At 36.9% G+C, this 15,674-nt stretch overlaps 1 protein-coding gene across 1 annotated transcript in view; it reads right to left on the bottom strand.

The window, feature by feature from the left end:
- Positions 1-240: 240 nt before the first annotated feature.
- LOC129278508 (peptidase inhibitor R3HDML-like) overlaps positions 241-15,674 on the bottom strand; it is a 40,591-nt gene continuing 25,157 nt past the window's right edge. Inside the window, exons 3-6 of the mRNA XM_064095673.1 lie at positions 7,707-7,952; positions 1,833-1,954; positions 1,252-1,343; positions 241-272 (exon numbers count right to left, since the gene is read on the bottom strand). Of these exons, the coding sequence (XP_063951743.1) occupies positions 241-272; positions 1,252-1,343; positions 1,833-1,954; positions 7,707-7,952 (492 nt within the window). The remainder of the gene's footprint in view (positions 273-1,251; positions 1,344-1,832; positions 1,955-7,706; positions 7,953-15,674) is intronic.

Genomic DNA, 15,674 nt, shown 5'->3' with positions numbered 1-15,674 from the left:
GAAAATATAGACGGGTTGGATATTTGTAAAAATGGTAAAGAGGTGTACAAGAGGAAAGAGGGAGAAATAGACATCAAGACCAGGGAAAAGAGAATATTGAATATGACGAATATAGCTATGCGTGTATTTCTTCTGACGACGGCAAAATAAAATACAATTTAGCTTTGACCATTGTTTCTATATGACACGTGTTGAATCATAATTAACCTAAACATCAAGGGAATATGATTGTTACCGGGATCAGAGGGAGAGGGTGAGATCTCCAGGTATTCCTGAAAAGGAGGTATAAATTCACTTTCAGAAATAAACAAAAAGCTGCGAAGTTATTCACTACCTTGACTAAATGAGAGTTAAATATACCCACACACGTGTTGATTGGTCAGACCTGTCTGCAGAATCGACCCCCCCAAAAATATATATAAATAAATAAAATAAAATAAGTACATGTAGATACAAAAATACAAAAATGAAATGAATAAATAAAAAAAAAGTAAGTAAATAAATAAAACAATAATGAAGGAATAAATAAATAAGAAATAAATAATAAAAAATGAATGAACAAAATAAAATAGATTATGAAAGTAAAATAATGAAATATCACACCGTCCTATCCTAACATGGTCTTAATATCTACGATATGAATAGTGTGTATGGATATTACATTGCTTGCTGGGGGAAACGAAACGCTTTGAACAATTATTTCTTATTTAATCAAAAATATCAAAAGATATAAGTATATATACTTAAATCTTATCTCGTAATCTAAGCGATTTTATTTTGGTCTTGTCATAGACGGAATGAGGCTTTGTGCCCCATGCCACCCTCGTTAATGCCCCCCCCCCATGGGGTTAGTAATGATAACCTTGGCTCTCACAGTTACCAGTGGCAACGGCAGGTGATCAAATTGCTAGATTGGTGGAAACATTGTCTTTGACTCTCGTTTTACTTTATTAAATATCTATAGTTCATAGTGTTGAAAATACGCAAAATATGGAGGGAGCCCGCCCATTGTGGAATGATTTCATAGTTTGGAGATAAAAAGAGGGGAAAATTACTACCAAAAAGCTCTAAGGTTATGAGATGCGGGTGTGTATATAGGTGAATACGTTGTAAATTTCATCACACGGTGAAATATGGACCGACTGTTAGAGGGAATTGCCTTGGATAAATCACTGAAGCAAAGTATTTACGAGTCAATATCAACATTTTACCCCAAAAATATCAATCATTTACAAAAGGCAATGAACTTACTGCATAATCCTTCTCTGCATTTCCCTGAACCGGAAGCACATTGTGTACACGGTCTCCCGATGTCATAAGGCTTTTTACCATGAATATTGCCGCTGTTGAGATGAATAAAAAAAAATCAATGAAAGAAATACGCTATGGTGAGGTAAAAACACCAAATCATGTTTATATCATCAATTTAAAAGCTATACAATACACAACCAATAAATTCTTTATTATGCTGTTTGTCAAAGACCAATTCCATGGGGGCGGGCAAGATTACCCGAACGTGAAATTTGATTTACCTTTTTAGATTAAAAAATACCGTTAGGACCTTTCGATAAGAACATTACAAATGTATTTCCTTTTCATAATAAGCTTTATCTATTCTTTACCTATATTTCTCTTTCCCTTTTCCTTGCTTTCTCTTCTTCCTGTTTTTTTTATATTTCATTTCTTAAAAAAAAATTTTATAAGGGATGTCACCCCTAGCGTCCTGCCCCGGCCCCCCATTCCCATTATGTTACGCGGTACTGACCACTCATAGATTTATAATTAAAAACTATTATTTAAAAAAACATCAATTTTAGAGGCGGTTTCCTTACCCAGGTCCGTAGTTGCAAACTAGATAAAGAGCATCTCGTATGATCATAGTACTACCAGGTATATTCATCTCATCACAAAAATGAGTGGCACAACCTACTCGATTGGTGTCTGACCAAATCATCTGAGGAATTGAAAAAAGAGAAAGAGAGAGAGTTTAGTTTTCTCGTCAAAATGAAGAAAACTGAGATTGATCACATATAGTTATCAAATTTACAGATTCATCGTAATTCATGAACTCGTAAAAATGGTGGGAAAACGACTATCTGGACGATGTTGACTCCTCAGAAAGGTTGAATTTAGCCATTGCTAGAGTAAATCAACATCAGGGCTTATTCTAATATTACAATTATTGTCAAAATGGTGGCTAAGATTGGTTAAAAACAAACACAAAACAAAATCAACAACGTTTCGTGCACCTCGAAATCACCAGATTAGATTCCAACCTATCACTCCAACGTGCTTAATGATAACGTGGATATGTTTAACAAGTTTAAACAGAGGCTGTGTTTCGAAAGCAGAAACCCCCAACTGATCAATTAACTGTAAACATAAAAGTTTATACTTACACTCTACTTCTTCAACAATGAATTCCCACCGTACAACCTGACTTAACAAACTAATTTTACTTGATATCCAAAGTGACTATGTCTTTCATTTTTAGACGGAGGATGGGATTTTATTACCTTGAAACATGTTCCAGTTTTATGTGCGTTTTTTCGGTTAGAAATGTTTTTCTTTCAAAAAGAAACTTTGCTTTTGATGTTAAATATCCTACTTTAAACTCTATTTTTGAACATGACATGCCATAAATCAACATAGGAACGGTTAGCCTTTGTTGGCAGCGTGTCTTGTTAATTTGGTATGTTTCTTCGTTTCGTTTGTTTTTTGCATTGGCTTGTTTGTTGGGTGGAGTTTTTGTTCGTGTACAAATTTTGTCGACGAACATTGACTTAGTCAATGATTTTGCCATTTTGAAATACAGTCAAGCAATGTTGATTTTTCATCAGCGTTGGTCAGAACACATATTGACAAATGCATATATCCACTTCGTTCATGAAAATTGTAAAAGTGTCATGACATAATTAAATTATATCTTGGAAGTATAAGCTTAAAGTTTTGCAAAACTTATTTGCCCATCTGCAACCACGAAGGTGGCTAAAATTTTCGGTTAAAACGTTCGTGTTTTTTGTTTTGACTATGCATATTTTCCATGATGTTCAGGTTAATTCTGAAAACGACCACTAGAATATAGGGCAGGGTCATGTGACGTGATCATGTTTTTACCCATGAATTTCATTCCCTGTCATGTTGATCTGTTGAAGTTCCGAGAACAGTTCAAAGGTTTTTGGCATCTGGCTACTGTTCAACTTGTTAAACAGTGAATATCCGCTTATTTTATCATGTTTATAGAGTCTTTTGTCGTAGTGGATACGATAACCTTCATCAGCAGCTGTAGCCGTATCATTCAGATCGCTGATGTACCATTATTATCATCATCATCGTCGTCATTGTCATCACCACCATCATCACGACAAACATCACTATTACCACTATTGACATCATCATCACCACCATCGCCATTACCACCACCACCATCATCACCATCATCACCATCACCATCATCATCATTATCATCACAATATTCATCTTCACCATCATCACAATGAACCGGTGTGTTGGCTCAGTTGGTATATAGAGCGTCCGCCTCACAACCGGGAAGTCGGGAGTTCAAACCCCGGCCGCGTCAGACCAAAAGATGTAAAAAGTTGGGACTTGCTGCTACCCTGTTTGGCGTTGCCCGGTAGCTGCCAGGCCCACGATCAATTGGACAAAAAGAATTTTCGGAGTATTTCTATTTCAATTTGCCTATCGAACAATAAAATATGAATTTCCCTTCCCCTTTTCCATCATCATCGTCGACATCATCATCATCGTCACCACCGCCACCACCATCGTCATCATCAGCAGCAGCAACATAAAGCATCTCCTTCTTCATTACCATCATCATTATTTCATCATCATTTTCATCATAAATAAATAATCATAATAGAGGATTTGTATAGCGCACGTATCCACCAAGCTTGCTCGGGTGCTCAAGGCGCTCCTATATTACCCCGGCTAAGCTAGTCTACCGATTCTGGTCCGCACAGCTTTTTTGAGGAATTACATCCTGCCGGTACCCTTTTACCTCACCTGGGTCGAGTGCAGCACAGTGTGAATAAATTTCTTGCTGAAAGAAAACACGCCATGGCTAGGATTCGAACTCACGACCCTCTGTTTGAAAGGCGAGAGTCAGAACCACTAGACCACGATCATCATCATCTTCTTCTTCATTACACTTATCATCGTCATGATCGTCACCATTTTCATCTTCATCAAAATCATCACCACCACTACCATAATCACCAACACCACCACCCCAATAACAACAATCACTCTCATAAACCTCGTCCGTTTTATCGTCACCCTCATCTTGCCAAGCCATTGTAAGTTTTACGATTGAAACTTTTATTTTAAGGAGCCCGGAAGCCCTATTTCAGACTCTGCTGTTTGTTATTACCATGATATCTCTATCAATTTGCCTCAACCCATGCATTGGTGCATGGTGAGCCCAGACTTGGGCAACTTCCAAAACGAAAAAGAAGAAAAGGGAAGGAAGAAATCCTCCCTGTGAAGTACTCGGCACATACATGATACTATACCTCTGCTTCTCTTAAAATGTTCCTGTATACATACGATAAAGATATTTGATTGCGGTGACACCATACACTTAGATATATTATTCCAGTGAGATTATCATTATATGATAAAGAAAGATTCTAACTATAATGTGCATGAAATCGAAATTATTAAGTACACGATACTTGCGTAGGGAAATGTAGTATTATCCATTGAATATTTATAGAAAGTGATGACAACTTCATGGCCATGTACCTACGATGTACGACTGAATAACTTGAACATGTTGAAGAGCATGCCACAAAGCCACTTGTTGATGATTTTCATTTACAAATACTTTGATTCATTTAATCTTGTTGGCTAAGACCACATTTCTAATTTGTCAATGTAAATCATTGACGATACACTTCGTAAAACCAGGGATCCCTGGTAAAACTGTCCTTGGCTACAATAACTCATGCCAGGGTAGCCTACCACTATGGGTAGCACCCCCCGGCATACCCCCCCCCCCTCCCTCTCCTGACGAGAACTCCTACCCCCCAAACTAAATTTGTGCACTACCTTGCGAAGTTCAAGTCAAATTACCCATGTCAATTTCATTTCCTTCGCGATCGCTTTCCCCCTGGGCAATCATGTTTCTCGCCCCCGGGCCAGACAAAACCATTAATCATAAAAAACTTCCTTCCATCAAAATCTCCAAAGTACCCATGAGACCCAAACCTACTCGATTCACTCAATTGAAAAATACTATTCCTGTTGGATTGTGGCAATCTTTCCTTTTCCTCTTCTGCTCATCGACATGGGCGTATAATGCTAAACACCATGTTGAAAAAAATATATAAGTTGCTAAGCGACGCTTGGATAGGACTATATAAAAGAAACACCTAGGGGATTTGTGTGGGATGAGCATTAAGTTGATGTGATGTTTAATTTAAGTAACTCTGGCATTAATGGGCGTCGAGGGATCGGCAATTGCCTACTATGTCATAAACATTCTTCTATACCTTTTTGTATTTACACTGGGAATCATAAATATTTCTGTTTCTACGGTTCATATATGATGTTAAAGATGGGATAAGTAAACGCTTTGTTTGGTCATGGTGACACCTGCGTTTTAAAAATGGGATGTCCTCTTTGGGGATGACGAAGAGAATGAGCGGTGTTACAGTGTGTCCCATATAAAAATAAAACACGGTAGGCATCATAAATCATAAAACACGATAGACAATTTTAGACATCATAATCAATAAATTCCCTATTTATAACGAATTTGACACTAATTTCAAGAGATACTTAGCTCGTCGTTTACTCATGGCAGATTAAAAACGACGAAACATAAAAAGAAAGTTATGCCAAAACGTTCCCCATTTCTGAGGTAAATGGGTACCGGCAGGAAGTAATTCCTCAAAAAGCTGGGTGCATCTGAATAGGTAGCCTAGCTTAGCCGGGTAATAATAATAGCAGGGCCCGCTGGGAGAACAGTCTTCGGAACTGAAGTGGCTACCCTGGGTAAATATATACCGTTATTATTATTATTAAAAATTATTAAAATCGTCGTATCCCAAACAAATCATGACCCGATTTTTCTGCGTCACTTGAGTTTGACATGGAATTTTCAAACTCTTTTCGTTGGTCTTTGCCTTAGCTTTTCAATTTTTTTTTTGGTATCAAAATAAAGAAGAAAATTATCTTGTTAAAGGTCAAGTCCACCCCAGTGAAATGTTTACTTGAATAAATAGAGAAAAATCAAACAACCATAATGCTGAAAATTTCATCAAAATCGGATGTAAAATAAGAAAGTTATGATATTTTAAAGTTTCACTTATTTTTCACAAAACAGTTATATGCACAACTCAGTGGCATGCAAATGAGTGAGTCGATGATGTCCACCACTCACTATTTCTTTTGTTTTGTATTGTTTGATTTATACAATATTTCAATTTTTACAAATTTGACATCAAGGACCAACCATAAAATGAACCATAAAATGTTATAACAATGGTAATGCCACATGTCCAGGGAGGAATAAAACTTTGTTTCAAAGGACAATGAGGAGAAAATTAGAATATTTCATATTTCATATAATAAACTACAAAAGAAATAGTGAGTGAGTGATGTCATCAGTCCCCTCATTTGCATACCGACCAGGATGTGCAAATAACTGTTTTGTGAAATTAAGCGAAACTTTAAAATGTCATAACTTTCTTATTTTACATCCGATTTGGATGAAATTTTCAGTGTTATGCTTGTTGGATTTTTATCTTTTTATTCAAATAAACTTTTCGTTAGGGTGGACTTGTCCTTTAACGATGTAAATTAAAAGAAAAATCTGAAATCATTCGCATATGCTGCACAAAATTACTGATAACCTCGGTTCACATTTTTCTGAAACACGCTGTATTATTTAGGATTTAAAGACAGATTTCAGTGGGCGTGCAGTAGAGACTAAATTGGATTCTCTATTCCGGGGCCTTCTTAGCTTTATATTGACTATAGCAACCAGACAACAAATATGATAAGCTTGTGAAATTATTGTTATTTTACTGACATCGTTAATATGAATGTGCGACGCCATGGAGCATAACTGGGAGGAGAATTCAGAGTGACAGAGGGGTGTAGAATTTTAGTATATTTTGGGAAATTCATGAATCAAAACCAACTGACATTAAAAGGGTGAAATGATAAATTGAGAATTAATGTGCGAAACACACCTAGGCTATTGAAAATGATGTCAGAAAGATCATTAGAGTTAAGATTCGCGGTTTTTTATGTTGAAAGATTTCTGAGTTAGCCCCCAATTCGACATCTTCAATGGACACTAATAGATTTGGTCATGGTTGCATGCATATGAATATAATATGCTATCCCCTTCGAAGCAAACATACTTTTTCAACGAAATCTGATTGGCCAGAATGATATTGAAAGAAAGTATCCATGCTGTCACCATGGTCACGGTGGAAAATACAATACAATATATTTCATACAAAATTGGTGATCTCTCCGACCCAACTAATACGCTAGGGGCGAGGATGGGACAAAATAATTGAAAATGCAAACTTGTCTGTCATACATCAAGAAGAAGTTATGTCATTAAAACTTGTCCACCCCCCCCCCCCCCGACCATCTTCCATTTTGATATTTATGATTGTTTTAATGATGTTTATAATTAAGCATGGAATCATGGCAGTACTTACTTGTGTATAATGTCCACAGAGTGTGTTCGGTTCGCACGTATCCGTTGCAATATCGTAGTTCTTTTTCTCATAGTGCCATAGAGAAGCGAGGTAAAACGGCGACATGTTGATCCCACGTGGGTTTTTCCCATAGGCTAAGTTTTGCCCGACATGTTTGAATTGTTTGGATTCGATTGTCTGCCCGTGGGCCCATATGCACTTCTTGGCGTACTTCTTCGCCATTAGAGTTAACTCGTCATCCCAAATCTGTGCGCAAAGAGAAACAGAAAAAACATATTTGGTTAGAATTAAATGAAACATGTAAAATGATTTGAATATATAAGGTTTATGGCAAAATTTGATTTTGTTTAAAACAATTAATTTGAATCTAGTTGCCCAGAGTGATGATCTTAGTGGAGGACAGATATTAGTGCGTCCGATCTTCGTCGCCGCTTCGTCGTCTTCTTCAACCTCCATTTTCCCATCACCATTTTAGGCGCAAGACACGAAACGGTCCTAAGACCAATCGACTAAAACCATTTTTTATTTATCAAAACTGGCATCCGGTTTTTTATTGGAAAAGAATTACATTCTGACTTATATTAAAAACTTCTATGTAAGATGAAATGCAAACACATTTACAATGCTTATAAAGATGATACGTCGTGAGGTACGATTAGATTTATTTAGAGGCCTGCACTTAAAAAAATAGTAAAGAAAATTGTGAAGTAAATTCTTGGAACAACAGAAGGTTTATACTGAAATGTTTATAGGGTAGATGATGATAATGTTGGCGATCGCAATGATCATTATAAGATCATGAATCTATGGAGGTCGATTTCAATTAGTACAATAGTTTGGAATGTTTGGTGAAAAATGAATGTGCAAAGAGATAATTCTTTCTTTCTCTCTACTTACTACCCCCCCCCTCTCTCTCTCTCCCCCTTTGTGATGTCATAATCAATACGGATTCAATGTATACATTTGTCGAATGGCTGACAAATAATTTACTTTGATAAGTATCGGTAAGGTTTCATATTGCTAGCTAGCTAATGTAGTTTTATGTTGTTCCAATTATTCAGGATATCCGTCCTACAGGAGCTTAGAGATCGAAGATACTTTGAAAAAGTTCTCTCTCAGAAGTCTCATCGTCTCTTATTTGACATCATATGTCATCACGTTGGCAAGAATGAAGAGGATTTCCCTTTGGGTTTCTGCATCGTTCTCCCCGGCACAATCGGAAGGACTTCCATAATTCATCTCCTATTTTGTGTCCAAACATTCCCGCTCAAAAATACACGACAGCCTTTCGTTCTGTTTTACTTGGTAGCAAAAATAGAGAAAGTCATGACATGGATTTATAGAGAGACGTCGCTCATCACGTACCCTCAAGTATGAGGGTTTGTTTGGGTCGGTTGGGGTTTAATTTCAAGCTCATGTTGGTCTAGTATTCCCAAAAGAGTCTATGACAGGAAAGGGGTGAATATTGGGAAATATGAGCGGAATTAGACCTACTTTATCATGGACATTTTACAAATTATTGATAGCAAGTTGGTTATGGAGAGTGCCCGAGAAATATAAACCTTGTACTGAATGTGCGCTGGGAAGTATGTACATGTAGGTCAGGTAGGTTGCGAGGGTGACGAATGTTCAAGATTAAATAAATTCAGACATTTCATTTCGATCCTAAACACTATTAGAAAGATATTCGAACACTGAAGTGATTTCAGAGCACAAAGAAGGAAAATGTCAAAATCAGTCTGATTCACTACAAATAACCGTTCAACTTTGAAAGGATGAAATAACCGAGCTATCTGTCGACTTTTGTTGGTCGTTAGTCACAAGTTTGGAACAGAAAGTTGAACGGCGGGTCTTCCAATTCAAGAAAGGTATACCAATGATATCTGAATAAAGGGAATCACTGTTTAACTCTAAAATATCGATAAGTGAGTGAATTAGATTCAACTTAGGAGACAACAGTGATTTTCTTGTTTAGTGTAGATTCATTATTGATAATGACAGACTGACGTAAACCAATGCGACTTCATAAAAGCCGTTTCTTCAAAAGCCGATGAATGGCGCGCATTCACATAGCAAATCGGTGATGAGTCACGGCATATCAAAAGAACAAGCACCAAAGAATCTGTTTAGGCTTGAAACCTAGATTTTCCTCATGAAAATATTGAACAAGTGAATAGACATCTAATTGAAATCAATCATTCTGCCGTACACCATTTTAGTAGTTTTAAGACCTTTTTAGTGCTATATAACACCAGACTATAACAGAAAAAAAAGAAAATACGACGTCACAAAGAAACCATCTGTGAGATCAAAGATTTCCCGATCCTTTACCATGTTACCTTGATTTGATAGCAATAATCAATGAAAGGGCTCATCTCATCTTAAGTATTGAAATTTAGATGTGAAACATTTTTTTCTTCATGACCAGACGTGCGCCAATTTGTAAGCCATTATAAACAAACATGTTCCTGTTGTTGGAATGATGATTGTTTTTTACGCATTATTGATTTTTTTTTGGTCATTTAGTTTTTAATAATACATTAATATCCTTTTACAGCCCCAAAACTGGGCATAGGTCCTCCTTCTGGTGCCGATAAATGGCTTCCGAACAGAGCAGAAAAAGCTTGCATCCGCCGGAGATGTGGATATCGCGCCTGTGCAGTAGAAATAGGAAGACCCATTGAAAAAAAATCAAAGGATGTTGATTTTTAGGATATCCAAAGCTAAAATGATTTCTAATATTCACCTAAAATATCTAAATGATTAAATAAATAAATTTATGAACTAATTAATTTATGAGTTGATGAATACTGGATGAAGGACCTTAACTCAATTAAAGAAATGTATTTTGGAAAAATTGATATAGTGATTTGTTCGAAAATTATAATGATAACATTAGATTTATAAGGCGTTATCTATACTCTGTAGAGGCGCACAATAGCCTACGCTTTATACTTGACGCTTGTTTCAAGCAATTGAATGTAATGTCTGTCACTTCTAAAATAACTTTTCTTCACTAGAAGGGGCTGGGCAAATCATACCAGCCCCAAATATTCCCCCCTCCACCCTACCTTCAACATGTTTAAAAAGTGAACAACACCTCTCCGCCACAATGATTCATTGAACAGTTCGAATGACTGAAAAACACTTCATAATGAATGGACTTCGAGAATCCTTGATACAATGTGTGTCCCAGACGCAGTGATCGCTTCATGGTGATGACGTAGACGATTACCTTCCTGGTCAGAGAACTCCGTCATCACTCGGTGATCGTCCTATCGCCCAGATATCAATTAGATGTCACACTTGTGCTTGCATTTGAGATTATGGGCCGGGTATTTGTACTCCATTTTGAACTGACTCATCTTGAACCTTCCATTGACCAACCGGCAATGAAAAGAAAACTCGTGCACCAATTCAGACCGCTTAATTTATTTCGTGTAGAAGCTAAATTACAGGTTATGTTTTCGTGTGAATGCCAATGCGAGGAAGCGTTGATCGGCAAAACATTATGCTAGTATTCAAAACACACCTTATAAAATAAGCAATCAATAATGAGGAGAAATGCGCTAATTGTTATGTAATACAGTACTGTCATATTTATTTATACACTAACATCTAGAACTAAAAAACGAGTATTCGAAATGAAAGACGTTCTAAAGAAGCAATACACAGAGAAATGGTCGTAGTATTGTTATGGGATTGTACTGTGAATGAATTTTTTTTTTATGTTGTCCTCGGATAAAATCATAATAAACCCTCCGAATGGAGAGCAAATATCCCTCCATAACAAATATTGTCAAAGATCTGTGTACTCAGTAAATCCTGCTTAGCTGGTAGATAGATCCGTACCATTCTCCGATCATAACCTACGGTCTTCATGAACAGTTATCTCCAGCATTACCAAAGAAGCCAATCGGCAAGCAGGGTCAAAGAGCGACGGTCGGTCCACTTTTACTTTAGACCAATCAGGTTCCGCGTTCCAAGCAGAAAACAAGTCATACATGCATATACGCTGAATGGTTTGTCCGTTTCGTGATTGCTTTCATCTTTTTTTTGTTCTGTGTTTCTTTCTTTATATCAATTTATTATTTCTTTAATATATCTTTCCATCTCTCTTCATATTTCGCTTTCTTTTCTCCTCTCTCTCTTTCTTCATTTTTTTCTTCCAGTAACTATAAGTGGTGTGTTCAATTCTATTCAATTCAAATAAACGTTTATTTTCTTCCATTTCATTTGTATGTATTCTTTGCTTCGACTTCTGAGATGTAAGTAGTTTTTTTTTAATGCTTTGTTATGTTTTTGTGCAGTTTATATTGTTAAAACACTTTCATCTTAATGTTACTTCCAAGAAATGCAAAGATCGTGTCATAATGCCACTTTGTACGTGGTTTAATTACGACTTTGTGGTTTTGTTGGTCTCGTATAACTGTGTCATCCGTCATCATCTTTGTCATATTTCTTTGAAGAAATCCAAGGGTATTCTAAGATGAAACATAATCTCTGAAAGACTACTATATACTATTGGCTTTCACCTGACTACTTGGAAATTTGTCACATGAATATGAAATGACACTCACACACAAAAAACGAGAACTATTTTCCATGAGTAAAATTGTTTTTTACATAAAGAATTAAGTGCAAAAATTCGTAACGTATGTGTTTTTACTCGAGAATCTGGGTTTCTGTTACACCTGATCTTTTTTTCAAGGACATTACTTATTAACTACTTTTCTTGAGTATCCCTGTCAGTGAAAGTATGTAAAACAATCCGTACAAATGAGTTTTTCTTCAAGTTTGTAAGGTATGATAGCAGAACGGGTGAAAAAACTCACAGCCAGGTAAAGCGATAATCTGACGATTAACTGCGCTGAGAAAATGAGTAGTATATGACTCTTGTATGTGAGTTTTGGGGTGTTGAGATCATGCATCCAAGTAATTTTACTCGGATCTCGCGTTAATTGCTTGCGCGCACACGTGATACCGGCCAAATGTGCAGAGCATGAAGACTTTTCTGGTAAGTTCTACATGTCTTTTTATTTATTTTCCCCCTTTTCTTCTATAATTACTTTTCTTGACAATAATAGCTTAGACCTACATGTATGGGGCAAACATAAATGCTATTTATGGTGACAACAGGGTGCATTGATCTACATTCTTATCCATCCGAGGCTCACGCCTCTCGGTTTGGGTCAGTAACTCAACTGATTAGTTTTCATGAGGTGTTTTCCAACACCTCATAAAAACTAATCAAGTGTGTAATATGCTCACATACTCAAAAAGTCAGTAAATATACTTTAAACATACTCATTACACTGGGTTAAGTTACTCATTAGATTGAGTTATTCAAATTTACTCACTTGATGTGTCACTATAGTGTCAAATGAAATATACTCGACAAGATGAGTTTTCAAAGTACCTTCATTGAGTGAAAGTACTCATCAAAGTATGTCGCTATAGTGTCAAAATTATTTTGACATTTGAGTACGATTACTAACACATGCAAGTTTCTGTTTTTTGTGTGCATCTCATTTTAGGAGAGAGGTGGGGAAGAGAGGGCAGCATGGATGACTGCTTATTGAAGAGGGGTGGAGAGAGGGGGGTAGGTAGGGGGAATAAGAGAAAGTAAGGGGAATGGAAATATGGACGGCCGGAGGAATGGATATGGAGAATGGGGTATAGAAAAGAGGGAGAATGTTTTGATCTAGACGGGAGTAGGTACAGAGAGAGGGAGGGGGAGGTTTGAGCAAGTAGGAGCTAAGAGGAGAGAGAGAAAGATAGATAGATTTAAAATTGTGAGTGATGAAAGTTAATATTACATTCTAAGAGAGAAAAAAACTGATGGAAAAACATAATATGGTTTAGAAGTATTGGGAAAAGGCATGCATGGTTGCAGGTCATAGAGGTCGAATTGTGGCGTGCCGTGTCACCGCAATACAAATTCAAGATTAAGTTAAGAGCTAAATGTTCCAAAGATAACGACAAAACGCAACCACCTTTCTGACATCATACATTAAATCGCTTCTACAACGAATTATCAACGATCCATGATATCACTGGGAAAGAAAGAGGAGGTTAGCTCCAAATCCCGAACAAAAATGAGAACTAATGGATATTAATGATAAACATGATCAAGTTATCCCAAACCGATGAAAACATGAGGGGTTTCTTTTCTAGAATGATAACGGGAAGGGGTAGGAGAAGAGTTGGCTTCCTGTGGTTCACCACTCGCTGACACCCACCGCAATCTACCCTTATGCCGAAGATTGAGAGGGGGTAATAAAAAGACTTTGGCAATGATATTTGGGTTTTTATCTAATTTCATCCATTTACTTATTTTCAGTCCCCTATCGGCCAATCTCAATTGCATTTCTGCATACGTTGTCAAAACTGGGTCCTTGACTTGTACTGTAGGAGCACAAGAAGAGATCCTTTTCTTGTTTGAAATTTTCTGATTTTATTTTTAACGACGCCAACACGGAAAGGATTTTACATGCAGACGCCCCCAGAAAACCCCCTAAAAATACTTACATGAATTTCGTATGTACATATCTTGTAAAAAGACTCAAAGATGTTGACACAACAGTTCATTACCGTCATGGTCCGACTGGAGATAACGGTGTCAGGGTGATCCAAAATGAGCTTGGTGCCATGATATTTGAACACATTTTTTTAATTTATAAATTTGTTTTATTCGTATCTTTTATTGAAAATGTTTACGTCAAGAAGTAGGGCCTTTGCGCGATTAAGACACCCCACCCCCATAAAATTCAATCTGAACACGCCCCCACCACGACCTGACACTGTTTAAGGACAACCATGCAGGTGAAAGCCAAATGTTGTGGTAAGTATTGGATTGATTAGAAAACACACGGATCCTGTTGAAGAAGATGAAGGAAAGGATAAGATATCTCAGCCATACTCGACCCTGGGACATGTGGAAAAAGTACGGGGGTGAGCTAAATCGAGACAACTTCACCTTGTGATTAACACCTAGTTTGATTTGCAGCCTGGGTGCGTCACCTTGGTCATGTTGGAAGAGGGTTCGCCTTGGAAGAATTCGACCGAGACACGTTTGAAGATCAATGAACGCACAGAAATACGATGACGATATTCAGCTAACTATCGATCATACATCATAGGACTATGTAGTATCAATAGTATCGCTTTGGATGTAAATATGGCAGATTTGGAACATTGTCTCAAATGTCTGAATCGCTTGCAGTCCCGTTTTATGCTATTTTTCATCTACTCCCTATCGCTAAAACACGGGGGAAATATAATCAAACATTAAAGGAGAATGAAACTCTTGGAGCAAGTTAGCTTTTGTGAAAGCAGAAAAATTAAAGAATAAGATCAACAAAACTTTGAGTAAAATAGGACTAGCAATAAAAGAGTTATGAGCATTTGAATGTCGAGATCACTAATGCTATGGAGATCCTCTCATTGGCAATGCGACCAAGATCTGTGATGTCACACACGTACAACTCTCCCATTTGGACACTGAAAATATACCCCAAAACATCTCTTTTTGCTCATTCTAATCATATGACAAACGATTCATCAATGATATAATGTTGTGAAACCTCTGTACTTGTCATCTCATAAAGAGAACACCTCACCTTGTGATAGACTCTATAAAAGTGAGAATATAAGTGAAATAAGTACTAAAGTATTGAGGGAGTTGTACGTGTGTGATATCACAGATCTTGGTCGCATTGCCGATGGGAGGATCTACATGGCACTAGTGATCTCAATATTCAAATGCTCATAACTTTCTTATTATTCATTCAATCTTCCTCAAACTTTCAACAATATGTTTCTTTGATTTTTCTCTTTGATATGGATTCAGATGGTTTCAAGGGTTTCATTCTCCTTTGAAGACTTTACACGACTTGGAACACACAAGACCCCTGCGCTCATATCCTTTCGTCATTTTCTAGTTCGAAATGAATAAGTTTAAAATGA

The sequence above is a fragment of the Lytechinus pictus genome, chromosome 2, assembly GCF_037042905.1.
Source record: "Lytechinus pictus isolate F3 Inbred chromosome 2, Lp3.0, whole genome shotgun sequence".
In the NCBI taxonomy this organism is placed as follows: domain Eukaryota; kingdom Metazoa; phylum Echinodermata; class Echinoidea; order Temnopleuroida; family Toxopneustidae; genus Lytechinus; species Lytechinus pictus.
The sequence above is the reverse complement of the archived record's forward strand: the minus strand, read 5'-3'. Positions and strand labels throughout refer to the sequence as shown.